Genomic DNA, 27491 nt, shown 5'->3' on the forward strand with positions numbered 1-27491 from the left:
GTACTGCAGAGCATCATCAACCCCAACCATTTCAAACAAGAAACTGAAATCACATCTCAAAGTTGTTGCAAATAATCCCAAAGTAATTATAGTATCACAGTAATCAAAATGACTGTTCTTTTTCCTCTGCTTATAACTTAATCTACTACCTGTAATTTTTACAAACTGCAGTTCACATTAAAACATTTGCTGATAACAAAGCTTTTCTTTGAAAACAACACTGCTTTACATCTAGTCAGGCAGCTTGTGCATATCAGAGCACTGTCAAGAGAGACATGGAAAAGGGTAAAGGAGAAAAAAGCTGAAATATGGCTGCAGTTTATCTGTGCCTCTAATGCACTGCAGAATTTCAGGCAGCACTTGAGACAGCGAGTTTCTTCAGATGATCCATAAATACTTGTAAGCTGACATCATCAGTAAGAATGGGTGCTCCAGACTCCTATGAAATAAGGGAAAAAAAGAGAACTGATTATACACATTGTGAAGAAAAAGCATTTTAAGACACAATATGTTCCATTGAATAAACATTTTATAAATTTAGCAAGATCTTAGAAGCGTATCATTGCTGAAATTCTGACAAAAAACCCAGCAGACTGTACATTTACATAAATTTTCATACATTTACATGAATTCAAGCATGAACCACAACTACATTCTCTTCCATTAACACACAGAGCAATGACTTGCTGTATAGCAAGATCTTTACACCAGCCATACAAAACTCGAGAACTGCCAAATATTAATTTACAAACTTCTACATGTAAATAAAATTTCCACAGCACAGTTCCTGCATCATTCCTGCCTCAGTAGAGCAAAAAGGAGAGAAAGAGTAATATGCAAATGACACAACCAACAAATCAGTATCTGTCAGTGAAGCTAAGACATATCAAAATGGTGAAAGAAGGAAACAAATCCCCTAAGGGTCTGATTTGACACCAAGTAAAGGTCATCTGGCTTTCCCAAAGAGAGGTGGGCCTGTTCTCTCCTGTGGCTCTCTACCACCTCAGAGAAAGACCAAAAGCAGCTGAAACTCACGAGCAATCAAATCACAAAACAACTAAAAAAACCTTTTGGGTGGATTCTTGCAATTCCACAAATCCAAGAAGTTCAAAACTGTCATGTTTTAATTACTATTTCTAAACAAATTTACCAAATTTAACAAAGTCAAAATAAACAAGCAGTTGGTAATTCTGCAAATATTACACAGTAACTTCCTTAAGTCTTTTGAGACCAGTCTACCACTATTTCCATTTACAGATACAAGAAGAATTCCTGTTGAGCTCAACAATTCAACCTTTTCAAAGGTACAAAGCATCCATATTTCCAAATAAAACCAGAGCTGTCGGAACTCTTGTAAAGTCTTCCAAAACACAGACACAAAAGTCCTAATGAGGATGCTCAGAATTCTAAAGTCCTAATGAGATGTTGTTTTCTGAGACCTGACCAGAAACAGTTGTCAGTGAACAACCAAGAGACAAATCCAAGTGCAGCAAGATTTCTTGGATCACTACGATACACAGCCACTCTCAGGGAAGGCACACGAAATTAGCTATCATCTGATGGCAGCAAGATGAGATTAAAGGATGCTCTACTTCCAAGCCTGTCAAATGCTAAGTCTGAGCTCTCTTATATAAGAATCATAGAATCATTTAGGTAGAAAAGACCTCTAAGGTCAGTGAGTCCAACCATTAACCCAGCACTGACAAACCCACCGCTAAACCATGTCCCTAAGTGCCACATCTACACAACTCCTAAATACCCCCAGGGACAGTTACTCTACCACTTCCCTGGGCCTCTCATTCCAATGCTTGACAACCCTTCCTATGAAGAAATGTTTCCTAATATCCACACTAAATGTCCTCTGGCATATTGAGGCAATTTTTTCTTTTCGTATTGCTTGTCACCTGTGAGAAGAGACCAACTCCTAACTGGCTCCTTTCAGGTAGCTGTGCAGAGTGATACAGTCTCCCCTGAACCTCCTCTTTTCCAGACTAAGCACCTCCAGCTCCCTCCAGAGCCCTCACCAGCTCCATTTCCCTTTCCTGGACATACTCCAGCACCTCAGTGTCCTCCTTGCAGTGAGGGGCCCTAAACTGTACACAGGACTCAAGGTGTGGCCTCACCAGTGCTGAGCACAGGAGGACAATCCCTTCCCTGGGTCCTGCTGGACACAATATTCTTGATCCAAGCCACAGTGCCATTGACGTTCTCCGTCACCTGGGCACATACAGGCTCGTGTTCAGCAGCTGTCAATCAGCACTCACAGGTCCTTTCTGAAAATTTCAACTGCATCTTCAGACACCAACCACATAATAAAGACGCACAAAAAGGTTTTCATTAATTTCTGAAAATGCTTTCTATACTATTAAGGCACATGCCTCCTAAAGGTTAAAGAAAATCTTTACTTAGAATATTAAAAACCAACCAGGCAATTCATCACCTCCTGAAACATGTTTTCAGTGGTGTGTGGGTGCCCTCTTCAGGTCAGTGTGGACTTTTAGTTGTGCACAAAATAAAATATGAAACAATCCAGGAATGTCATGAGAAAAAAAGAGCAAGATGCCAATCAGTTTTAAATTTCTCCCAGATATAACACTTCTCATTTCATAATTAGTACTTGATTCAACTTTTTTTCACAAAAAAAAAAACCTGGAAATGCTACCATACAAGTACTAGTATATTACCTTGAGCACACATAGTGCAGTGCCCCTGGGGAGGTTAATACATCATTTCTTATGTTACCCTAGAACTGAATTCTTTTCAGCATTAAAATGGACAGCTATCTTTTGCAAGATGTATCAGTCTCACCTGTCCAGCATGAAACATTATCTTACAGATCAGTTGAAGATTTCTTTTTTTGTATTTACATTTGGAATACTGTTTCATTTGCTTATTAATTAAACAAACAGAAAACAGTTGTCCTGTACTGCTGGAAATGTGGAAACTTCAAAAAATTCCAGGTAATGTTTAAATTAAAAATAAGACCTTCTAAATTACAGCATTTGTGTGTATGTTGAGGGGAAACAAGATGAAGGGAAGCACTAATGAACTGCTGGTTAGATTACCAAGTTTGGAAACAAAAGAATTTGGGATTTGTGTTCAAATTGTCCTGGACCTGACTCAGTACAAAAAATTGCCAGAAGCTTCATTAGATACAATTCATCCCTATGAAAATGTAGCCTGATAAAACTTATTTGACAAAGTAACTGCCATAAAATTGCTATAGAGCTTTCTCACTCATGACTTCAATAGTGTACACCAATTAGCAAAATACTCTAAGAGCACAGTTAATATGTAGCTTCAAATGTCTGATGCCATTAGATTTGCATGAGAAGATGACACTGCACTAGCACTTACTCACTACAGAAGATAAATGTGGAAGGAGATCATAGAACAGAGATGCACCATTCAAGGATACAAGCTGCTATAGAGGGTTTAACTTCTGAATAAAACTTTCTGCTTAAAGACAAGATTTGAAAACTGATTTCTGGCCACAGAAATTCTGGAAAACATCAGTACACTGGCACCGGTGTATTTGCCAGTTCGTATAACTACCTTCAACTCTTATCTCCCCTACTGCAAAACAGTCCCTTCGACTTCATGTGTGGAAAGCACCCTCATTTCCAGTATTTTAAGATATTGATAGCAATGAGATCTAAAGCTCTGTGATACAGGTGGACAGGAAGATAACAATACAAGCAATACTGAAGTGTTACTGTTCTGTTCTGCCCTTGTGCAATTTTCATCCACAAGACAGCTCAGCCTGACCAAAGCTGCCTAAACCCTCATTGTCACTCATTTACATATGAAAAAACACACCCACCAGTATGAAAATTATAAAGTGGCTGCCCTTCTTGCATCTTTCACAGCAGCAACAGGGAACATCCTATTTGACTACAGCAGGTATAAAATTATTCTATTCCACCATGGTGTGGACAGGAATATGATTCTACCTTTCAGGCTGATGGGCTTGCTCCTCTCTCCCTCAAAAGCAAAAACACTGTTTGGTAAGATCTGCATCTCTGCTACTAAGCAGAATGAAACTAAACTTAATTACTGGTAAAGTTAAGCTTAATGAATTGTAAATTATATACTTAGCTTAATCAATCATTGTCTAGCCTCAGAATATTTAGTACTAAGGCAGTAAATGCTCTTATCAGTGACTATTCCAAATCTTTTTATCTGTTGCCTCAACAAAATATCTGCTTTTAACTTTGCAAAACTATTGCAGTCAAAGTCCTTTGAGAGGCTCTGTCAGGCAAACATCAAACCCATAGTCTTAAGACAACACCGACAACACCGTCTAAGAAAGTAGGCTAGACATGAAAGCAGCCTAACAGAAGCTTAAAATAGTAAACCAGATCATTTCTGTCTGAAGAAATAAAGCCCATTTTTCTTAACTTTAGTAATTTTGGTCACATCAGACCAAAACTGCATTTCTTTTTCAGTTTCAAAAACTTCATATTATTACTTATACATACCTAATGTGCCACTTCACTTGCCTTCTGAAATAAGGGGAAAAAAATCAAGTATACAAGCTTTGTCAGCAGATTCATACTCACCTGTCCCCATGCATACATGTTGTTATGAGTCTGAGAGGGATTTACTTTTGAAAGCAGGAATCGAGCCTTTAAAAAAATAAAACAAAGACAAGAAATTGATCTTCTCAAACAGAATTTTCCTGCACTCAGAAAAAAATTGCGTATGTATGAAATGTCATTTCTATTATCCAGAGATACAGACACTGCAAACAGCACCACTGTAAATAAAGCCAGTCACTGATTCCACAGCTCTAATGAAGAACTGCCAACAACTTTCTGATGCAGCTGAAAGTAAGCTTTTGTATTTTTCATGCACTAGCAAAGCAAATGTGAATATCAACAAGACATTAATAATAAGTTTTTAAAAAATGACACCAATAGTAATACTGGTATTGGTTCAGAGACCCAGGCAAGTACTGTCTTTTCTGCCCTACAAAGCTTACACAAAGAATCTGAGACTCCAAGTCAGAATGATTAAAACAATAATACATAGCAGGATTCACAAATTAGGGAGAAAGCTACTCCTAAATATCTTGTTCTGTAAAAGCTTTAAGAGTCAGAACATTGATTTGCAATTTATGTATATTTTAGCAGAGAAATTGATTTTTACTACCAAAGATATCTCACAAAATTACTAACATATCATTTCCAAGATTATATAACATACACTTCACCATACCTGGCTTCCTCCATGCTCTGTATCAATGTATCTGGGCATTGGAAATCTGGAATGGAGAATTTCTTGGGCATCGTCTACTGGAGCTTGTAGCAAGTGGTGGAAATTTTCATATTCTGGCATATCTTGGTACCCCGACTTACGCCACTGTGCTATGGTCTGGGGACAGGGAAAGAGAGAAGTTTAGAACTGATTTACCAAACTTTCTTAGAGGATATACAGGTCTTTTCAGAGGAGAATGTGCCATTGCTGGCCTCTTTTCTATCACTCATCCCTTTCTGCCCTATAGTAAGGAAGTTAATTTTCAAAAGCCAAGATGTGCAGGTAACATGCTACTAGATTTTTTTTCTTAACAATTTGTGGTCCATCTGTATTTCCTCTTTTTTTGTCATCTTTTACATGCCAAGTATTTTGTTTGAAGGAGGTCAAAGATATTATTTACACTTCTCTAATATGCATGTCTATGACACATAAGAAATAAGTATTTATACTGATACCTTTCAGAGTCTGTAGCACAACCTCCCCACCCTCTAGGAGAGAAGCTGGCTGCTCCAGGTCAGCTCACTGATACAGGCAGCTGCTAGGAAAGCCCTGATAGGGGCTGCTAGGAAAGCCCTGGAGGGACCCTCAGCAGGGGCTCCTCCCTCCTCTGCTTGGCAGCTGCTTTTAAACTGAAGGTCTCATTCCTGGCTCCTGCCTGAGCTACAGGCCTGGACCAGGCCATGTACCTACTGATCTGGACCCCCACTCAGGGACTGGACTTCATGGCCAGAACTTGGAGCTGCCTCATCCCCATCAACTTGTCTGGTGATCTGCACTGAAGGCTGAGTCTGGCTACAGCCCACAGCTGCTCTGCTTGCCTTGCTCAGGTACACTGGGGACAGGACCTCAGTGACAAGACCCTGCCTGCCTTGCAGAGATGCTCAGCCCCTGCCCCCCTTCCCTCAGGGAGCAGCCCACCACTGTTGCTTGCTGATAGCACCTTACAAAAATGAGGTAATATTCTGCTACTTAAGAAGTGTTGAAGTTTAGTAAATATTTTTATCAGTGCAGCTACAAGGACAGGATCCAGAATAGTATTTTTCAAATTCTCAGCTATGAACCATTTACACTTGCAAAGCAGTAAAAAGCAGCAGCTCAATTCCTCCAGGGAGGCAGAGTAGTAACAAGTCACCAGCACTTTATTACTAAGGAATGTCTATCTACCAAACTGCCAGGAGCAGTTCCATTCATCCAGGACAGTACAGACAAAGGGTAACTATAAACTTGGTGTTCTGACTACCCATCCCTGAAGAACCAATTTAAAGGTCTAAAATAAATGAGTGAAAAGTGGGGAGGAGGGGGAGGAAGGGTATATTTCCTACTTTACTCTCTAAAGTAGGAAAAATATTGATCTAAAAAATACTCTGCATATTAAAGCTAATTCATCTCAAACTCATCATAAGAAACAGGACCAAGATGTCAAGTCATGTCCGGTATCTGCATATAGACATGTTAAACTACCAAACTACAAACACAAACTAGGACTCTGCTGTCAGCCATGCAGATGAGAGGGTCAAGCACTGGAGGTGCATGAGAATGGAGCCTGACTTCCAGTGATTGCCATAATATATCACTCCTACAGAAAAAAAGTATTTATGTAAGAAATGACAACTCTTACCTCTCCATGATAAATAAGGATTTGGAAAAAGGTGTCCATAAGGAGAATGCGATCTGGTAAAATGCTGCTGCTATCCAGAAGAACAGGCTAAGATTTAAAAATAAATTTAAAAATTATCAACTGAGGCAGAATTGATCAATCATGTGGCATTGCCAGATTTTTTAATCAGTAACTTAGGAACTTTTTCAATCACTTACTAAAGCTCCATATTTGCTCCTTTCCATGTTACACATCTGCAACCCATACAGTTTCATTCTGAAGTTATCCTGCCTGATTCTATGTCTGATACTTCATGAAAGTAATAAAAAATGTATTCAAGAGCTGAAACCCCTTTCATTATTATGCACTTTACTAGTCCTTCATGTACCTCTGTATTTACCCATACAATGCCATTAATTTGAATTGTATTTCAATGCATAAAGATTCAGCAGTTCAAGTGTAAGATTTTTGTTTGGGTTTTTTTTAAGTCTTGTTTTCACAGCATATTAGTACTATGCATATATATATCCCCTATTACTGTATATAGTAAATACTCATGGTTTATGAAATCTAATATAATATTTAAGGTTTTCAGCCACCTTTTTAAGGGTAGTGACACTGTTATCAGTGCTATATGATTTAACTGAATCAAAATTACTAGAGATAACATAAATGGTAACTATTCCAAGAATCAAGAAAAAAATGTTATTCATTCTGCACTGAGACATTAGCTCCTGTTTAATCATATTTATCCTTCAATCACCAATGGAACTACTTGTTTTTCATACATGGGAGACTTGCAAGCTGCTCTTCACAAACCACCTTATTACTTTCATTTGAATTCCACTTCTAAAAGTCTTTTTTTTATATCCTCATGAATAATCTAAAAGAAAAAATCCTAAAAAAAGTTAGAAATACAACCTGCCAAGATCCTCAACTACTATGTTTTCACTGCCTTGCTCTCTTTTATGTAACAGACTACTTTTGTTATCAGCTGACACAAAGAAGTGACTGACACTTCTTTCAGAAGCTTCTTGGAATACTAGCTTTTTATTTTAGATTTATACAGAATGTGCCCTGACGAGGTCAGCTGGAAGGTTCTGTAGTAAATCTACACATAATGGGAACCATGTTAAAATTAGAAGCTTTGGATTAAGGCAATAAAATTAAGGAAATTTTTTACATTAAAAAAAAACCTCAACTTTTCTTTCAGGTAACAGTGAAACTACATTTTTAAATAAAATCATTTTTGTTTATATTTACATTCTGGCTCCACAAAGCCAAAGAAAGCTCTCAAAAACTAACAGAAAAGTACCATCCTTAAGTTTAAAAAATAATCTCTTCACAAAGTGACTTTTATTCTCAAGACTGCTACATCACAATTCTGAGATATGCCTTGTTCATAGCTGCTTTAAATCAAATGAATGTTATTTCTCATACAATAAATTTTAAACCAATACATTTTATAACACGTAACAGTGAAGCCAGCAATCAGCTCTTTCTCAACAAAGCATCTTTTAACCCACTATGGAGTTATTTTACTGATACCTCTGGAGGTCCATTGAAAGAGTAGGCATAAAGAATTGGCTGAACCATGATAAGCGACTGGGTTAGATCTTGACGCATAAAATGATGACGATAGTAGGAGCTCTCGTCCGGACTGTTGTTAAAAACTTGTAAGAAAGGAGATCTTCTCAAGTGAAACATGAACTGCAAAACAAGAACCACTGTTTTGAACTTTGACAGATCAAAAGGATAGTTGTACAAGGAGAGAAATATTTTCCACAAACTGGATGAGACCAATGCCACAACAAAACTGAATCCCAGCTCCTTTAACATTTTGAATCTCTACAGGCACCTTTGCTAGTTTTTACAGACTCCCATGACAGTAAGAGAGGTATCAGAATGGGTAAACCTACAAAGCAGCTTTGAAATGCTTCCTTTACTGTAAGTTCTACCATTCCTATGAGGGAGGTTGCTGTTCTACAACTAAGTTACAGCACATGAACAGAAAAAGGAAAATTAGCGACAGCAAAGTCAAACCTTGCTAGTAAAAGCATATGCTTTCATTGCTGAAACAAATTCTCCACCTGCTGATTCAATCTCTACACAACACTTAACACCTACAGACAGATTAATACATAACTGAAACAGAAATGCCATGGAAGTGCGTGAAAAGTCTAAAAGTGAAGTATCTGGAGCTATCAGAAGGGAGAAATTTATCAGAACAGATTATGAGCAAAGAAACTATTTGAAGTTTAATACAGTCAAGGTCAAGTTCACTTCACCGAGAAGTGTCTGTTTTCTGGTTAGTACCATAAATCATATGGGAGAGAAACAATAAAGCAAGTCCATTTATTTTCCTCATGTTTTCTGAATTTCTTCATTAGAGCAGCCCTTTTAAAAGTGTTGTCATATGAATCACAAATTCAGGTGAGATAAGGATTTTATTGTAGGAGAAATAAAAAATATACATAGTTAGACATTTAACTGTAAGGGCAGAGGACAAGAAAGGACACAGCAGCACAGACAATAGAAATGATTTTCCTAATGCCACATGCCAGACAGTAGTAAGGGGGCAGGGGGTCTGTTCATCCTGATATGTCTTATTACAAGGACTCTTTCTTCACTGAGCATTCTCTTCTATCCCTACAGACAAACTCACCTGTGGATAAAGTGAAAATGTTTCTGAAAATCTGAAAGAGCTTGGATCATCCTTGTGATATTCTCCAAATTTCTGACACTGGAGTAAACAAGAAAAAAAAATCTATATTAAGAAATATACTTGCATGGTCATGCCATTACTCTAAGTTTGGTTTTAACGGGCACATGACTTGTGCTGCTTGCAACTCTGAGAACAGACAGAAACCTAGCAAAAACACTGACACAAGTTCTCTTTTTAACAAGCAGTGATTTTCTTGCATATGAAGTTTTAAGAACTTTGTGTGTTAGTTGTGTTTCCCTCTAAAATCACTAAGCAGACTTAGATGATTAAACAGCCCAGAAGAAATTGTTTAAAATTAAATAATAATAATAATAATAATAATAATAATAATAATAATAATAATAATAATAATAATAATAATTATTATTATTATTATTATTATTATTATTATTATTATTATTATTATTATTATTATTATTATTAGTAGTACAAATAAAAATTAAAAAACATTAAAAACACCAGACAGGATATTGAACTTTCTAAAATAAAAAAAGAATCCATATGGTTTTCTAGATACTTGGCCTACTTTTTTTTTGTTAAAAATATTTACTCTACAATATCATTACAGACAACAGAAAGCAGAGAAAACTATAATTTCTGTTAATCACATGCTAAAATTTCTCCTAATTCCTGGCAATTACAATATGCTGAAGAAACAAATAAATGAAAATACATGAAAAATAAACTGAAAATACACACCTGCTATTTTTTAAATTTAAAATAGAAAATCTTTGTTAATTCTGTATAACCTCATGTGGAAATTATTTTTTACTTTTATTTTAAAGTAAACTATCACTGAACAGTATGTGTCTGCAAGAAACCCATCTGAGTCATTCAGTACAGCTTGTTTTACCAGTCGTATAAGCTGTCTGTCCAGCCACCTCAGCACGTCAGGGCCCTCCTCTGTCTCTGCCCTGTACACTGCCAATCTAGCCATGAGAATTGCAGCAGCTTCCTGGTCAAAAGATGCAGCAATATTTTGAATCTGGGTCTGTGCATCTGCCCAGCTGCAAAATAAAAATACAAAGATTTGCATCACAATGAAAGGAAAAACTTCAACCTGAAAATATCCCTTCAAAATTAAGGCAAAGAAACATTAACAGTTAGCAGTTTAACACACTCATGCTGAAGCTTCAAAAAATCTACTAGGCAGATTAAATAAGCAGCCTCCCAGTTAACCATTCTTTAATTAGAAATGTTCCTTATTTGTACAGATGCCATGCAACCAGTGAAATAAAATATAATGGCACTAATAGAACAGGTGCCAATTTTTTTTTTTAAATAATGATGAAAGGTTGTTACAGAAATCACCATCCACTAATCTAATCACACACTCCCACATTAGCAATTTTCTTGTGCATTTTGCAAGTTCTTTTTAATTTATAGAGTAAACTACTAATTAGACCTTTCATCAGTCACCAGAATTCTACAAATACAACTAATTAAGTTAACAACATAGTGTTTTCAACAATTAGGGCAATGCTTTTTTCAACAAACTGAATTTTCCATCTAATTAACCAAGCAATGATCTCCTTCTGCTTAGAGTAAATAAATGTCACTGGACATTGAAAAATGTATTCAAAGGATTAAACATCATGTCCTAAAATTGTGAAGTATATTGAATCAAGGAAACTGCAGGTAAAGGTTATACATGGAATACCAAGTATTTACATCCCTCTGAACTGCAGTTAGCATTCTCCAGCTCAGTTTTGAAGTGATTTTTGCCATTCCCTAACTCCAAACATATCCTCAGTTTAGGCCACAGAATTTCATTCACATCTTCCCCTTTGTCTAAAATCACTTGGCTTTCCTCAGAGCACTCCTTCAATAACATTATACAGCCACTGTAACCTCTCAGAGAAAAAACAGTCCACAGGACAAGAGAGGAAACTGTCTCAAACAAAAGACTGCTTACAAAATCTACAAAGTAAAAGGCATATACATAGATATACACCCTGACTTTTCAAAAATTATTCACCACAAGTAAAACATACTTTCTGGCAACTGTGGTCACTCTGATACGTCTCTGTCCACTGGAATGCTGGTACTGAGTCACAAACTGGATTGCACCACGTCCTCCTTGAGGAATGGGAGCATTGTGCTAAGTACAAAAGGAAAAGAAAATTAAAGAGAATCTCAAGATTTTACAGTATGATTTGAAAATGTATAACTAATTACTAGAAATTCTTTCCAATAGATGGACCAAGTTATATTAATGCATCATCTGGTGTTTTTGTTACATTGAGTACCTTTACTACACAGATAATCAACTTGGAGGTTGTTCAGGGATGTTAGAAGCAGCTGCTGGCTTCACCAGATATCCTTAAAGCAACCAATGCTCTCTCCTTACATATGCCCTTACAGAGACAATGTTTTCCAAGGGGCCATACAATTCCTGGTTTCACCACATTCTAACACCATATGACTCACTGGAATTACAGGATAAGAAAAGTGACACTAATCTAAAATGTTGATCAGTGGATCTCCAACAGCACTGTCAAAACAAAGATTGGAATCCAGGTGACTGATTGTAAAATTTTGAAACTGAAATTTTGAAACTCTGCTCAGTGAAAATACAGGCTAACATGCTATATAAACAATTCAAAAGAGAAGGAGAGTTGAAAACAACTATTACACTAAATAATTAGGGTGGTTTTAGAGCTACCAATAAAATGGGCCCAACATAAATATACAAGAAGTAAAATCAAAACCTGGCTAATATAAGTTCAAGTTTTCAAACCTTTGCATGAATAACAAACTGAAATACAGCACACTAAATATATAGAAACTATGGTCGGCTCAGTTCCTAAGCTGCTTCTTGAAATAAGAAATGGTGTGAGAATGAGTACCACACTTGCTCCTTCTATTTTCATCCTCTTTTCCCTCAGGGAAACAGGAAATCAGACAATTTGTCCTTCATGCATTTCAATGAAACCAATCTTTGCTTGCAAATACTGAGCAATAAATTAAAATGTAACAGGATGTAGTAATTACCTTGTAACTAAAACATCAGAGAAATACTGTAAAGCACTTTTAAATACACAGATTACAGCATTTCCACATAATGCAATTAAAATATATTCATTAAGTAACACACTGAAAGAAAAAATTTGAGTTAAGAGATTATGAACTCAAATCAAAATTTGTAGAGTTCTTTAGTGCTCATTGTCACAAACAAGAAGATTAGCCCATCATTAAGCAGTTACTGTCCACCTCTAAACTTTGACAACACAAAATGGCAACATCATTTTTATCCCTGCTACTGTGCTTGGGGGAATCACATAAAAATACAAGCTTCAACAGTCACATAAAGTAAGATTACTCTGTTTAGTACACAAGTAGACAAATATTTATTACCTGGTTTACCACCTCAAAGTACAGTGCAAGTGTTGTAGTAGGATTAAGACCGCAAATCTTCCACTGACAAGTGCCTCCTGTTCCAATCTCCTGCAGAAAGATTTTGTAATACTTTTATAAACCAGAAGTATTTCCTTGTTTATGAAATACAGCCTGCAACAGCCATTATAGGTAACTGTTTGCAACTACTCTCACAAGCTTTCTCCCTGCTCTCTCTGTCACCTTCTCAGACAAACGCTCCTGCAAAGCAACTGCAGAGCTGGATGTAGGAATAATAGAAAAAATTTTAAAAAAAGAGATTGTTGTTTTAAATAATTAATACATTAGAAAGATCAGAAGCTGGCATTAGAAAAATACTGAAAAAGCAAGTCAGAAACAGGAAAATACCAGATTTCACTTAAGCAGAGGCAAAAAGCACATGCAAGTGGAATGACTGTTCTAAGGTGCAGCAGTAAAACTTTGAGCAATAGCTTACACACTGTATTTTACTTAGTTACACAGTCTCTAGTAACTAACAAGGTAACTGTACACAGATAGCAATGTATTTCAACTGACAATTCCTTTTTGCCATCAAAGCAACATAAATACCCAGCAAAACCAATTAAAGTAACCCATCATCCATAATGGACACAGGGGAACCAAATAAAACTTCTAAGGAAAACTATGCTGGCAATATTGTCACTGTGCCTGTACTCACTTGAAAGCATTTTGGCTAGAGGACTTGTCCAGTTACCACTGAAATGAGCTGCAGGTACTCTCATTTTATTCATATTCAAATTTGAATTCAGATAATTTCAACAAAAAGGGGTTTGGAATAAAAATTAATCATGATATAACTGCAAAGCCAACAGACAATCTCACAAGTGAATCTCTACTACCTCCTATGAAATAGATATGTAGCTTAAACAAGGATATGTACCTTTAATTTATTTTGGGGGTTTTTCATTTTATTGCAATATATTCAATGAAATGAAAAAAATCTGTACCAGATCACCAAGAAAAAAACTGTTGGATATACTGAATTTTTTATATTCACAAAGATGCAGTCATAAATACAAGGAAAATTTAAGGAATAAAAGTGCTTGATTAAAGGCCATTTGTGAGCATTTTCATACTGGGAAGTGCTCTACTATGCAAATTCTTAGGAACAAAAGTGAAACTTCTTAAATATAAGACATTTTGGTCACTTGCAGAAATTGTTTTTTTTATCGGTAATCAAAAGTTAGTAATATTAAATTATAAGAAAATATATTAACATTTAAGTCTAATATAATTTAAAAGTATTACTTCAGGAGCCTACAATAGCTGGATCTTTCAATTATTTAATTAAATGTGCACTTGGTGAAACAGCTACAGAAATGGGAAGAGAGAGTTCAGATAAAAGGGATGTTTCCAGTCTTGTGTCCTCTTGCTCTGTCAATTCCTTCTAAAAAACGTATTTTTATGGTTCACTTTGGATAAAAGGACACAGCTCTGATATTAACAATAAAGCATGCTAACTCATTTTCTATTTGGTTTCTGCTACATCATCATATAACTTTTGTATGATAATTTTAAAGCAACTAAATCTAAACAATCTAAACAAGTGGACATATCTAAACAAGTAACAAGGGATCTGCAAGGTCTAGTACAATTGAATCTGACCTACTAATGAATGTAAGCTTGCACGTATTTAATTTAAAATTGGTCAAAAGTGACCATTTTGTTTCATTTATGGAAGTTTCAGCCTCTCTTCAAATCCAGAAATCTTAAATCCTGTTTTTCCACAGAAGGACATGACCTTTATTTTCAGCAAAGTTTACTTACATTTTCTGAGACACAAGGTCCCTTAGAGTTGAGAGAGACACAGGGTCCAATCGCTCCAGAAATCTTTACTTCTCTTGAAGTCTTCATATTTCAAATAAAAATATACATTAACATACCATGCTAAAGAATTCAGTCTCATTTTATTGTTAGATAATTAAAATCTCAAGGCATACTGCATTACTGATACCTTTGGGAAAGGTTATAATAATGCTTGATACATCTGGAGACACTTTTCACATGCTCAGTTTCTACACTTAATTATGTTTATTTGCCATACTAATTAGTATATCTTAACAGCATGAAGATAAATTAAAACATGGAGAAAAGCTGCTTGATTTATAAACATAGGAGCCTAGAAAGTATACAGGGTAATGCTTCCTTCCTAATGAAAGGATTAAAATTTCCAAAGGTAAGATTAAGACTGAATACTTTGTACTGTAAGATAAGCCTACACACACCTGATAAAGAATTTCTACTCTATGTCCTAAACATATTTAGCTAAATTAGTTATTTATGTTCTTCCAATGTCACTTTCCTCTTTGAAGTGATCTGTGTATCCCTCTAGAACTGGGGCTCCATTTTTACATTTTCTGGGATCTTTCAACAAAATTCACATCAATATGTATACAAAAAAAAAGAGGGTTCAACTATTTGTCCTATTACTAAAAATTTAAACAGAATTTTACCAAAAATGAAAATAGTCTCATGTTCTTCTACAATATGAGATTGGAATATTTTTCAAGAAACATCAAGGAAGGCAGTGCTTGAACCTACAGGATATTCAGCTCTAAGCTTATCACAATGGTGGAGGCAAAAAATAATGTTGTAAAATGCCAGAATGGATTCTGGTAAGGATGGAAAGTGAAAGAAAATTTGTAATGGAGTACACAGAGAAACTGACTTATCTAAAACCAAGAAACCTCTGATATCAAAATCTGTACATTCACATTGAATGCAAGATTAGAACTACCATTATACCTAACTCACATTTACAGAATCCCAGAACTACAGAAATATAGCTAGGACTACGTACAGCTATGTACAGCCCAAACTTAATAGATCTGTTTAGCATGTTCCCAAAAATTCCTTAAAAAGGCAGATTCCAGTTTGTAGCCATCCTATTGCATTTTTTCACTAACAGACTGCATTTTTGTATGCTTACCTTTATTTCTAATGTGCCACCAAATCCCATCTTAAATTGTCCTTGCATGTCTTTAGTGAATACTCTCTGAAAAGTTTGTTTGAATAATGATGTATTGAACGAGTCTCCCATTACCATGTAGCCTCTAGACAACAAAACAAACAAACAAAACCCATGAGTTAAATTAGATTATTTATATACTTCATTTTTATTAAAGAAACTAAAGACAATTCACTGTAAGACATATTTTTACCTTCTTAAAATAGACTAATATTAAATTAGTATTTTGCTACAATGTTAAGGATGAAAGTTTGAAGTGAGCTCCTTGTCCTATGCATCTTAAGGTCATTATAGTATGTAACAAAATCTTTCACTGGAAAAATACTGTGGTGGACTTTCAAAACTAAGGATGTCTCAAGATCCTGACATACAAAGTCTTCTGATAGTTATTATTCCATACATTTTGTTCCATGTATTTTGTGTAGTTCATTCATTACTTCAGGGTTAAAACTACGTTCAAGAAGCAGGACTTATTTTTATGCTTAGCCACATTCTGGGGATGTAACTGCAACAGTTACCACTTGTCATGAAATATACCCTGCCATTAGAAAATATTAATGGGAGATATTTTCAGTCATCAAAAAATGTTAATTAAAACATTTTAGTAAAATATGTCAATAGGTCAAACATTACACTCAAAAGAAGTTTCCACGTGGATACTAAAAAATAGAAGAAAACAGACACAGATAGAATCAAAAATTCCTCTCTGTATGCGGGATGTAGCCAAAACCAAAATAGAAGAGCTGTAAGAGAAATAAACAAACTATACATTAAGGCTACAGAAATAGGGTGAGTCAGAAGAGCAGACAGAAGGAGCAAAACAGTATAAACAAAAACACAACTCAAGTTTGTTTGATGCAGAAAAGGAACAGGAGTCAAATATGCAGGTAAAATCAAATTTAAATATAAATATCCTGAACAGTGAAAGCTCCCAAGCTAAGGCTATACACACAGCTCCAAAGAGAAGCAGTGATTAGCATGGCCAAGCTGGCCTGAAACTCAGGAACTGTACCTGACAGTCATCTAAACCACTAGCTGAACCTATATATATAATACATATATAGATTTTATATATATACAATATATAAAAGAATGGCATAAGTGAGACAGAAAGAATAACAGAGGGTTTTATACCACTCCAAAGAACACGAAAAATAAGGACAGGTCCTTATCTTTACTGAAACCTTCCACTTACACAGATACACACAGAAAAACAGAAACACAGATATGTTTTAAACACATGTATCTGATAAATTGTTTGTTTAAAAGACATCCATGTTATTCAAGCCTCAAAAATATCACATTAAAAGAAAACAGCAAACCCGCTTCTGATTAAACCAAAAATTGTGGTGACAAATCTGCCAGAGGCCGAGATATTCTAAAATTCCAGTACAAAAGTAGCCAATAGAGTTTGTCTGTTTACACTTTTCTCTTTTAAATAGCAGAATTGTTTGCAAGTGCTTCATGTTTAACAATTTTAAACTGCATCTTTATATACTACAAAAAAAAACAAACAGACACATACCCAGTGTAGTTGGGACAACACTTCATCTCCAGTAGACCAGTCTGATCCAATGCACACGCATAGATGTCAATAACATGACCATTTGTTGCAGCTCGATTAGCCAGGGCTTCAAAATGCTAAATACAAGATGAAAATACAGTTCATAGCAATTTACAATGTGAACTCTCCTCATCTTCACATTAAATCCTAAAGCCACAAATTTTTTCTAAAACATTATCAGATTCTATTCACATAAAAGTATATTTTTCCTAAAGTTAATAAGACTGGAATTTTCAACACTTGAGGGTTTTTTCCTGATCAGCTGAGAGCTTGACTGCCACTAAAGAGAACAATGGTTGCTATTTAAACTAGAAAATTTGATCATCTTCCTTTTAAACATTGTGTTTAGTGCTAGATCCAGCACAGAACTGAATTTACTATTCTAATCTCAAGTGTCTACAATGAGAGATGCCTGCAACTGAGCTAATTGTTTAAGCTCCCATTATAATCAGTCAAGATGACTTGAACAAGTTTTGGATGCAGTTCACCAACCCAAATGTACATTTTAAATTAAATTAGATATGACTAAACTCTACAGCCTAATCCTTCCCCAACTCTTATAGGTAACTTCAAGAGACAGTTTTGAGCACCAGTCTTAGAAGCACCAGCCTTACAACACTAGATACACCATTTGGTCACATAAATTTCTGAATTAAACCAGAGAAACACTCCAAAGAACTTTAATGTGAGCTAAACAAGTCCTAACTCAATATTCTGACATTTCTGAAGAAATTCTTGAGACATACCACTATTCAGAGCCCGGTGAACAAAACCACACAATTCCCACCTCTTTATACATTTCCTATTACTAACAGCATTTTGCAGTGCCCACCAATTTAAATGTTTACTTTATAGGAATATGTATGAGATCCCATGACCATCTCTTACCTTAGTACCCTTTTTAACATATTTTGCATTGTCTTTTTCGATGTCATGCCATGATCTTATAGGTAACTTCAACTCATCCCCTACAACCATGCCAGGTCCCTGCGTCGCTGGTCCTCCAATGAACATCATTATGCGTGCACCAGTATTAGGGAAAGTGCACTGCAGGAAATAAAAGACAAAAGAAAACCTTTGGGTTTTGCTACAAACTGAACAAAAGAATTAGATATGTGGACATTTATCACACTGATAGGATTGTAACAATAACAGCATTTTTTCACTCCCAGAAGTTAAATCTGCCAGTAATTCTAAGTCTCATTTTTCCCTTATTAAAAATATGTAAACGTCTATGAAATTATAAGCATGTAAAGGATGAGATTCACCAGAATCATCCTACAAAATTCATACACATCAATTAGAAATGTTTTTACATATTGATTGTGGAAGCTTTTCTGAAAGAAAATTATCTAGCTGTAGCTTAGCCTAGCTGCAGCTAAAGCTTTTACCTCAAGGAGCCCAACAGCTATAGACAGGGCCACTCCAGAGGAACGTAAGGGCCGTTTTCCTTGTGGAACAGGCCAAGGATCACGCTGCAGCTCACCCAAAAGATCAGTAAGATTCATATCAATCTTCTGCACTGGTTGCAAAAATCTGGAAACAAATACATGGAAGTTGTTTAGATTTAAGTTATTAAATAAAAATTTTATCAATTGCTCACTAGCAATATATTAGACATCTATTTGAGGTATCTTTTGAGGTATCTAATTCTAGATTCTGGTCTGAATTCAGACCAGTGTCTCTGCTTCATCAAAATAAAGCAGTTTGGAATTACTACATACACACTCAGTTTAAGAAGCTGAGCAAAGAGCTTGCAAAACTGAAACTTGCAGACTTACAGATACCACCATTATCCAGAAAGAACCTTAACTAGTCAAAAGAACAGAGCAGATGAAAACCTATGAATTCCAAAAAGAAACATGTTTCCCTGCTTCAGTGACAATCAAAGATCAGGAGAAAAATTAACACAGTAAGATCTCTTTCATGCTGCTGCAAGTAGTTTAAATATGCAGCTAATTTTTAGAGGGCAGAGACAGCAAAACTGTCTTTCAATAATTTCATAAATTTCTTCTGCCACAGTGAAATACACAGGAAAATCAAACACCAGCCTGCAATTTCCAAATGAGAGACCAAAGGGGAGGGAAGAGGAATAGAAGAGAGAGAAAAAAGGAAGGCACAACTGGCTATCTGCATAAGGGGCACTAAAGCATCTATTAACACTTTCCATCTATTAACACTTTCCAGCACACCAGTCAACAGAAGAATCATTATTATTATTTATGTATCTATAACATGCCTCTCAGAGCACTTCCAAAAATCATCCAAATAATATTACTATTACCCATTGAGTCAATTCTTCCCAGTACAAACTGTAGCAAAGAACTGTCTACTAGTAAGTTTGTGCCTGACCAAGAAGTTTGGCTGTCAGTTTATTGTTTTATTGATCATAAAACCTAGGTTTTCCAGTACCTTAGTAGGGTCAAGGTATGTGTTTTAAGATATTTAAAGTAGATTACCTGTTAGAAGGTGGTGGCTGCTGCACCTGAGGACCCCGACCGACTTGTGCAACAGCTACTTTTGTAAGCCCCAGCATTTCCTGTCACCAAATAAATAAGATTTTATTACAAAATTTGTTTGCGGACTATTTCACCATTAGCACCTTAATGATTTGGTTTTGTTTGCTTCTGTTCATTACCTGAAGCTGTTTTGCAGAGAGGTCCTTTGTTCCTCTGAAGACATAACTTTTGGAAATTCCTTCACAGCCAAGCTCATGAACTTGCACCATCCGGCCAAAGGTGATGAGACCTACTAATGCTGTTGGTGGCAGGAGACTGAGGGACATTTGCATGGATTCCTTCAGAGCTTGCAAGTCTTCATCTTCCATGCATGTATCCACAACATAAAGAAATATCAATGGCATCTGAGGACCACGCTTTGAGAAACAAAATTAGAATCAAATGAAAAACAAGTCTTGCAATATTCAAAGGATCAAAAATGAACAAGTAAGGCAAATCTTATAAATGTTGCAATTTTAGTCATACCAGTAATGTCAAAGCTTCATCTAACTTAACTCTCAATTGGTAATCAGGATCCAGAACAAAACCCCCACCAAAGTGAATTCTGTACAAAAAGGAAATGCTTACAACAGAAGAAAAGAAAAAATCATTTCAGGATATCAAGTAATTTTGAAGCATGAGCCAATTATATACATATTTTAAAATACAATGACCTCTTACTGCTCCAAGTAAACATAACAGTCATTAAACTATTCACAATTATAAAAGATTCTAGCCTGATGACAGTCCATGGCATTTCACCTCCTGATTTTACTCTAGAGATCATCAGTACTTTTTATTCTATCTAAACTAATTTTGCTGTAGTATGAGCAAACATTCAATTTACTTTGCATTACAACAGTCAGCAAAAAGTACAGATTCTGTTCAGTATTCACCCTTCCTTTCATTAAAATTTGTCACACTTCAGTGAGGTTTCAGATTACGATTTGCCTCACTGAGGTCTTACAAATTTTAATCCTCAAAAATTAATTTAGAGGTTGAAAATTTGAAATTGCAAATGTTTGCAATTTAGAGGTTTAGGCCAATTTTTTATTTCTATTCAAGTAACCTCTGTCCTGAAAAAGGATGAATATTAAAATTCAAACACCTGAATTGAATATGTATTAGCTGTTGTTTCTAAACCAGACAGCACTAGAATTAACTACTCATCATTCAAATACAAACTTAAATTCAAATGGTTAATGAGAGATAAATGAACAGTAACATCTGAAGTGAAATTACTTCAGCAAGCAACAGAGGTAAGCAGCCTCCTGACACAAACACAAATTAAATTCATTGTAAAGAAATAGACCTAATAGAAGTATCAACTTTAGAGAAGAACTCTCTTTTTCTTTTGAAACCAATCTTATAAGCCATCCTAATGCTCTTATAAAATATTTTCCAACTGATGGCATCAATGTTCAATAAGCACATAAATACTCACAGTCACTAAAATAGAGTGAAGAAGCAAAATGGAAATTTATTCTTTTTGTATATTGCAAGGTGCTGGATGTTCAATATTCTATTTAATGATTTTACCTGTACTACATATTCAATGCTGGAGAATTGAGGCAAAAGTTCAGCTGGCTGATTCATTTCAGATATGCCAGCGTAAGTAGGAGGAAACTGCAAATAAAAACACAGAAATTAAATGTAAATAAAAGATTGGAATTTCTACAAAGGAAAAAAAAACTAGACATTTTTCCACAGATATTCACTATTGCTATTATGGAAAAAATCTCAATGCAATGTCTGAAGATAAAATTGCACACTCATGCTCTGGCTGTCAATTTCAGTTTGCAACTGTAATTTGAAAAATCAAGGTTTTCATTTCACCTCATAAAAATATTTTCTATATATTGCATTTTTTATTTTTCTTACCTGGTTTCTCTGGTAACAAAAGTTGCAAGCCCAGAGTTTCGCTCGATAATCCACTTGGCTATAAAAATACAACAGGTAAAGTTTATATTAGCATGAACAATTCATTTGCCTCCACTGTCCCTAGAATACATGTCTTTAACACTTGAAAAACACATTGACTTTTAAAAAGGTTCTTTCAAATATACTTTGTCCTAAATACCCACATTACAAACAGAAAATGGAGCCTTACACAGATGTATCAGGTAAAGTATTGTGTTTAGGGAGAAAGAATGGTCTTCAGGAAAAAATGCAAATAAGAAATTTAAAAATACAGACTCAGCACCTATATTAGAGCCTTTGTCCATGGTTTTCGCATATCTTTTGAACTCTCCCTACCTTTGAATTTTTCATCTTTTTCTGCCTCTATATATTAGCTGCCGGAGTGTGGGACTAGCCTGAATATACATTTTGCCCTAAAAAAACAGGTTCCAACATGACAGCTATCTCTGTAACAAAAACAAGATTACTTTCAAATTATGAGTCTACTCCTTTTGTCTACATTTTTATTAGTATTCAGAAAGTTAAAAAAAATGTGAATTCTATCTTCACACTACAGAGATGTTTTAAAGTCCTAATCACATCTTAAGGGAAAGTCACCTTAATAGTTCTCAATGTACACTTTTTGCTATTACATCTTCTCCCGCCTACAAGAGCAAAAACATTTTTAAAATATCATTGAATCTTCAGGTAAGTTCCAGCATGCTCTAAACAAAACATAGATCTATTGCTATCTAATTGTCTTTACCAGTTATAGAGGCTGCAAATTACCTAGCCTAAAGTGCCACACAGGCTTCTAAAGTCTCCTCAGATTGAGCCTCTAACCACCCTTTCAGGGGAAAAAAAACCCAGTCATTACTAGCACATACAACACAGGAAAAATGTACACAGTTCACTGTAATGTTGGCATCTGACTCTATAACTTTGTCTTTTCATTGCTTTTCTTCCATCCCTCAATAAAAGATAATGCTTCTGAAAAAGTTAACTTCAACTAAGTCTGACTGCCAGCATAACCAGCCACTGAGGCTGTTTAATACTGAAACACAATTTTGCATCTGCTTTGAAGCTGTCTTTTCTCCCAAGCAGGGACAAGTCATTCATAACATTAAATTTATTCTACAGGTTCTCTGGCATCATGTCTAATCTCTATCAATCAGGGCCCTTGCCTAGCAAACTCCAACCTAGAAATCATTCTGCTTCTCTTCCATACTTCTGTGACAGGAATGACATATGAAACATCTCCTCTGCTTGCAACCCAACCTTACCCATGACTAGTCCACAATCATTTGAGCTTATGCCAACATCATCCTGAAGCTTAAACAGCTTTCTACCCTCTTTCATGCCTACTTCTGATGTTAACTAAAACAGATAACCTGCTTTGGTCCACAGATGAACTAATGTCAGTAATAAACGTACTTTATTTCACTTGGAAATTAAACTATACCAGGGTCCAACAGTTCAAAAGATACAGTATTGTAACGTTTTACCCAAGTCATTTTCCAGAGGCAAAATGCAAGAGTATACTAAATCCCAAAATGTATAGTTGCAGAAAAATAACATACCTAATCAATACTAAGTACATTGAAACAACTCATGAAATGAAAGCTACGTTATCAGTAAATATGTTACATATGCAAATCTATGTGCAGAACCTTCTGAGGCCTGCAAGTCTGCACTGTACAATGATGTGAGGAGTACTTGAACTTCCATGCACCAGATCTTGCACACAGTTCAGCTGCTCCCAAGATTCTAAAGCAAAGAACTGGAACAATAATATGCTTTGAGTTTACCATAAGGGATTCAGAACAGCTCGGCACGTGGTCCTACTGCACAGTACTGGCTCATACTGAATAGGAGGCAAGTCTGGCCGCTCTTTCAGGGGTGTGAAGAGGGCAGCCACAGGGACTACCATTCTTGTAGCTTCCAGACGACTTGAAGGCCAAACATTCCAGCTGAATCTAACTCCATCTCTGTCCTCATTCTGCTGGATAAATTCCAGGAAGGTTGTCATGGTCAACTTCTCTCTAACACTAAAAGAAAAAGATAACTGTCAGCAGAACATTGAGATGCAAAGACTTTTAACTACTAAATGCTGAATGCAGGTAGTAACAGTCACACATTCAAATACTGTAACTGAGTTACAGTCAATAAAACAAAGTAGAGCTTCTTAAATCCTAAAAGCAATGTGCAGAATTCTAAGGGGAAAGAAAATACTTCTGTATAAAATTTTTTAAGAGTTTCTAACTATATTTTTGGTATCTCATGATGCAGCCTACATGCACACATAAAGGGATGACAACATGACATTCCACAAGAGTACATTCCTACAGCAATGTTAGGAAGTAACTTTGTAAGAAATACAAGTGCCTTACAATATATTATGTACCAAGAAGCACTTTTCAACAATTCTTTGAATTCAAATTTACTATTTTGGCCATTGACTTAAGGCTTTCAAAATGTTCTGCTATGATTACTCAGAAGCTGGAGAACTGGGGAGCACAGACACATCTGAAAAGCTCAACAGGTACCTCTGAACATCTGGTAAAGTCAGCAAGGAGCACTTCCTCCCTCCAATCCCAAACTCCTCAGCTATATACACACTGTTCCAGAATATCTGCTGCATGCTACACAGTACCTTTTATAAAACATATAGCACAGGCTTTTCCAGGAACTAGGATATCTAAACTCACACTCCTTAATAATTAAGGATTTACAGTAAAAGCCTACATGAACCACATAAAAGGAAGTAGAAATACTCCTAGGTCTCAATTTATACTGTAACAAGTTACAGTAGAAGAGCTATTATAAATGCTGAAACCCTCCTGAATTGGAATTTAAATCAGGAATTCTCCCAAGCACACTGACATTCTTAGTTCTGACCTTACATACAGTAAGGAGACTCACAGAAACTCTCAATTTATCAAAACCTATTTCTATCTATCAAAATTATAATGGCATTGCACCTTTAGTTTCTATAACAGCTAAAAACTTTTCAAGTTATTTAAAATAATAGCCTAACTTAAAACTTTTATTCTAATTGTAACTTTTAAGAAAACAGAATTACAAAATACATAAAGCAAAGGGAAGTGCTGCATTTCACAGTTAATATCCTTAAGAAATAATCAACTGCCAATATTTTAATGGGCACGTTTTGATATTAGGAGCAAATCTGCTCCTAATGGCAATTACAACACAGGGAGCATGAGGGACTTTGTGCATAAAAGCATTTCCACCATTGCTTTTACTCAAATTTCTGCAAAGCAGGGGGACAAAACTGAGCAAAAGAGAGAACATCTGGAAGTTGTAATTACTACAGAGAAATCAGAGACAGAAATAAACTCAGCTAAGAGAGGAAAGAACAGCCTGGCATTTGAAGAGGATATAGATTTTAAGAAATGTCTCTCCTAATAAATCAAAATCCATCCATGTTTTGTAAAAAAAATTGAAAAATGGGATATTAATGCAAGAATCTGCACAATACAACTATCTCCACTCTAACCACAAATTAAATAATCTCTCAATTTAAAAATTATTTCCTGAGAAGACAGAGAAAATTGCAACTTAAGGCTATTTCAGCCATTCACTGCCAGCAACTATAGATTCACAAAATCCAGCTCTAAACACTGCAACATGTCACACTTTCTGCCCTGGACTTCAAAGCATTTTCTCCACATTTTGCTCTAGCTGTGTTTGAAATGGCTGTACGTGGATATTACTTTTACCACCCAGTTATTGCTCCTTGAAGGGCAATGTACAAACACCACTGTGCAATGACTAATCACATGCACATAGATACATAAACGACTTGTTGGATTTACTGTGTTAAATACTATTATTTCCTATTAAATATGGATTTCCTATTCAGAAGGCAAAAGTGGCCAATAATCAAGTTCTCCTCCACCTTTTCTTCTATCCTTTTCTTCCTTTTCAAGAGCCAATAATGCTTACGTATTTCCCCACTCAACAAATACGGAACTCTTGGTCTGACAAGTTACATTCAGTAGCATTGTTACAACTATGCAGACACATTTTCTGAGATAGGTGTGGAGATGTATTGCATTATACAAGAACAACAAACCCTCCTGGCCTACAGCCTACACACAAATTTTGGATACCTAAATGCCACAAAATACACACTGCTCACCTCAGAAAACCTCAGAGAAGGGATTTTTCAGAACAGGTGAACAGCAACAGTTCCCACTTTGGGATGTCACTGCAGATTAGGATATCCAAAAGAAACAGAAGCCCTTTCTGGTTTGTTTCCTTCCTCCCACTGCTATGGCTGAATGTACCTCACAACCCCACAGCATGAGAATCTCAACTGTCTGTCGCAAAAGAAGCCACACTTGAATTGCATTGAGAGTCACTGGTTGAATATCAGCATCTTTAAATGTTTACACAGCAAAGATAAATATGTCCCAATGCAGAATAACCCCAAAATAATATCCCCTAATCTCTGCATACATATACAAAATCAAAACATTTTTCTCTACAGCACTGTAAGAGGTCCAGCATAGACAGAAATACACAAAGCAAAGGGAAGTGCTGCATAGATAGATAGAAATCCCTCATAATACCATGTATTTAACGACCACTAAGTGAGTACAGCTCACTGCACACTTGTCTTACAACACGCCTATTCTCTCAGTTTATTAGGCACTAACAACCTGGTAAAAGAGATTAATAATAAACCCTTAATTAATTTTTTATGCCCAAATTACATACCAAATACAAATCTATTTCAGTTCCAAGAAGGAACTTAAATACACGAGCAAAATGGTTTAAATAGTTGTCTAAAACAAATTGCTGACATTTTCACCACTCAAACACAGTCATCTTCCAAATCTGCTCTCCCAGACCTCTCACTGAAAACTTTTTTTTTAAACAACCACAGTATGTGATAACCCACCTAAATTAAAAAATCAACACATAAAACGCAGCAGGGCCTGCATTTCTTGTAGTTTTACCTACACTGGAAGGCGTCCCCATCAGCGGCACAGCGGCGTTCGTACAGCGGAGCTCCGGGACAGGGGCACCACAGGCGCTGCCGGAGAGTGCCGCCCTTTACCCCCGGCCATGGAAAGGCCGTGCCCCGCCGGCCCTACCCGAGCGCCGGCACCCCGGCCAAGCTGGGGGCCGCTCGCCGAGCCCCGGCCCGACAGGCGCTCTCCGCCGCACCGGAGGCCGTGGGCAGGGCTGATCAGTGGCCGGCGGTAGCCCCGGACCCTCCAGCCGCCGGGGGCCCCAGAGCAGTTTCGGGAACCCGGAGATCCCCCACTGCCACGGAGGGGACGCGGGGAGCTCCCACCACGCTCGCTCCAGGTCCGGCAGCCGTGCGGGGCCCCGCGGCCCGCGGTGCCCCCCGTGCCTTCCAGCGCGGGGAGAGGGGCTGCCGCCTGTCCTCCCCGCGGCACCGCAGCTCCGCCGCCTCGGGCTCCCCGCGCCCTCCGCTGCCCCCTCAGCGCTGCCCTGCCCGCTCACCCGCGTCCCGGCCGCCGCCGCCGCCGCTCCCGCTGTGCTCGCTCTCCCCGCCCGCCCGCTCGCAGCCGCCCCGGCGCTGCCGACGC

General features: G+C 36.6%; 1 protein-coding gene across 1 annotated transcript; it reads right to left on the bottom strand.

Moving 5' to 3' along the window:
* Positions 1-228: 228 nt before the first annotated feature.
* On the bottom strand, positions 229-27491 carry SEC23A (SEC23 homolog A, COPII coat complex component). Its single transcript, XM_066552188.1, has 20 exons — positions 27406-27491; positions 23715-23954; positions 21889-21946; positions 21547-21633; positions 20148-20384; positions 19969-20048; positions 18901-19045; positions 18398-18556; positions 17471-17586; positions 15907-16030; positions 14745-14825; positions 12939-13028; positions 11576-11682; positions 10435-10588; positions 9522-9599; positions 8405-8566; positions 6878-6964; positions 5221-5376; positions 4563-4628; positions 229-439 (listed from the first exon to the last, which is right to left on the bottom strand). The coding sequence occupies exons 2-20, from the start codon at positions 23933-23935 to the stop codon at positions 350-352; spliced, it is 2298 nt and encodes a 765-aa protein (XP_066408285.1). The 5' UTR covers positions 23936-23954; positions 27406-27491; the 3' UTR covers positions 229-349.

This window comes from Molothrus aeneus, chromosome 6 (genome assembly GCF_037042795.1).
Source record: "Molothrus aeneus isolate 106 chromosome 6, BPBGC_Maene_1.0, whole genome shotgun sequence".
Lineage (NCBI taxonomy): Eukaryota > Metazoa > Chordata > Aves > Passeriformes > Icteridae > Molothrus > Molothrus aeneus.

Bases quoted from the DNA above. Each gene is read 5' to 3' on its own strand.
- SEC23A (XM_066552188.1), bottom strand. From the start codon at position 23,935: ATGACAACCTTCCTGGAATTTATCCAGCAGAATGAGGACAGAGATGGA. The intron at 14,826-15,906 runs GTAAGCATACAA...TGAAATATGAAG, and splicing joins GTGGCACATTAGAAATAAAG to ACTTCAAGAGAAGTAAAGAT. The intron at 8,567-9,521 runs GTGAGTTTGTCT...CTTGTTTTGCAG, and splicing joins CATTTTCACTTTATCCACAG to TTCATGTTTCACTTGAGAAG.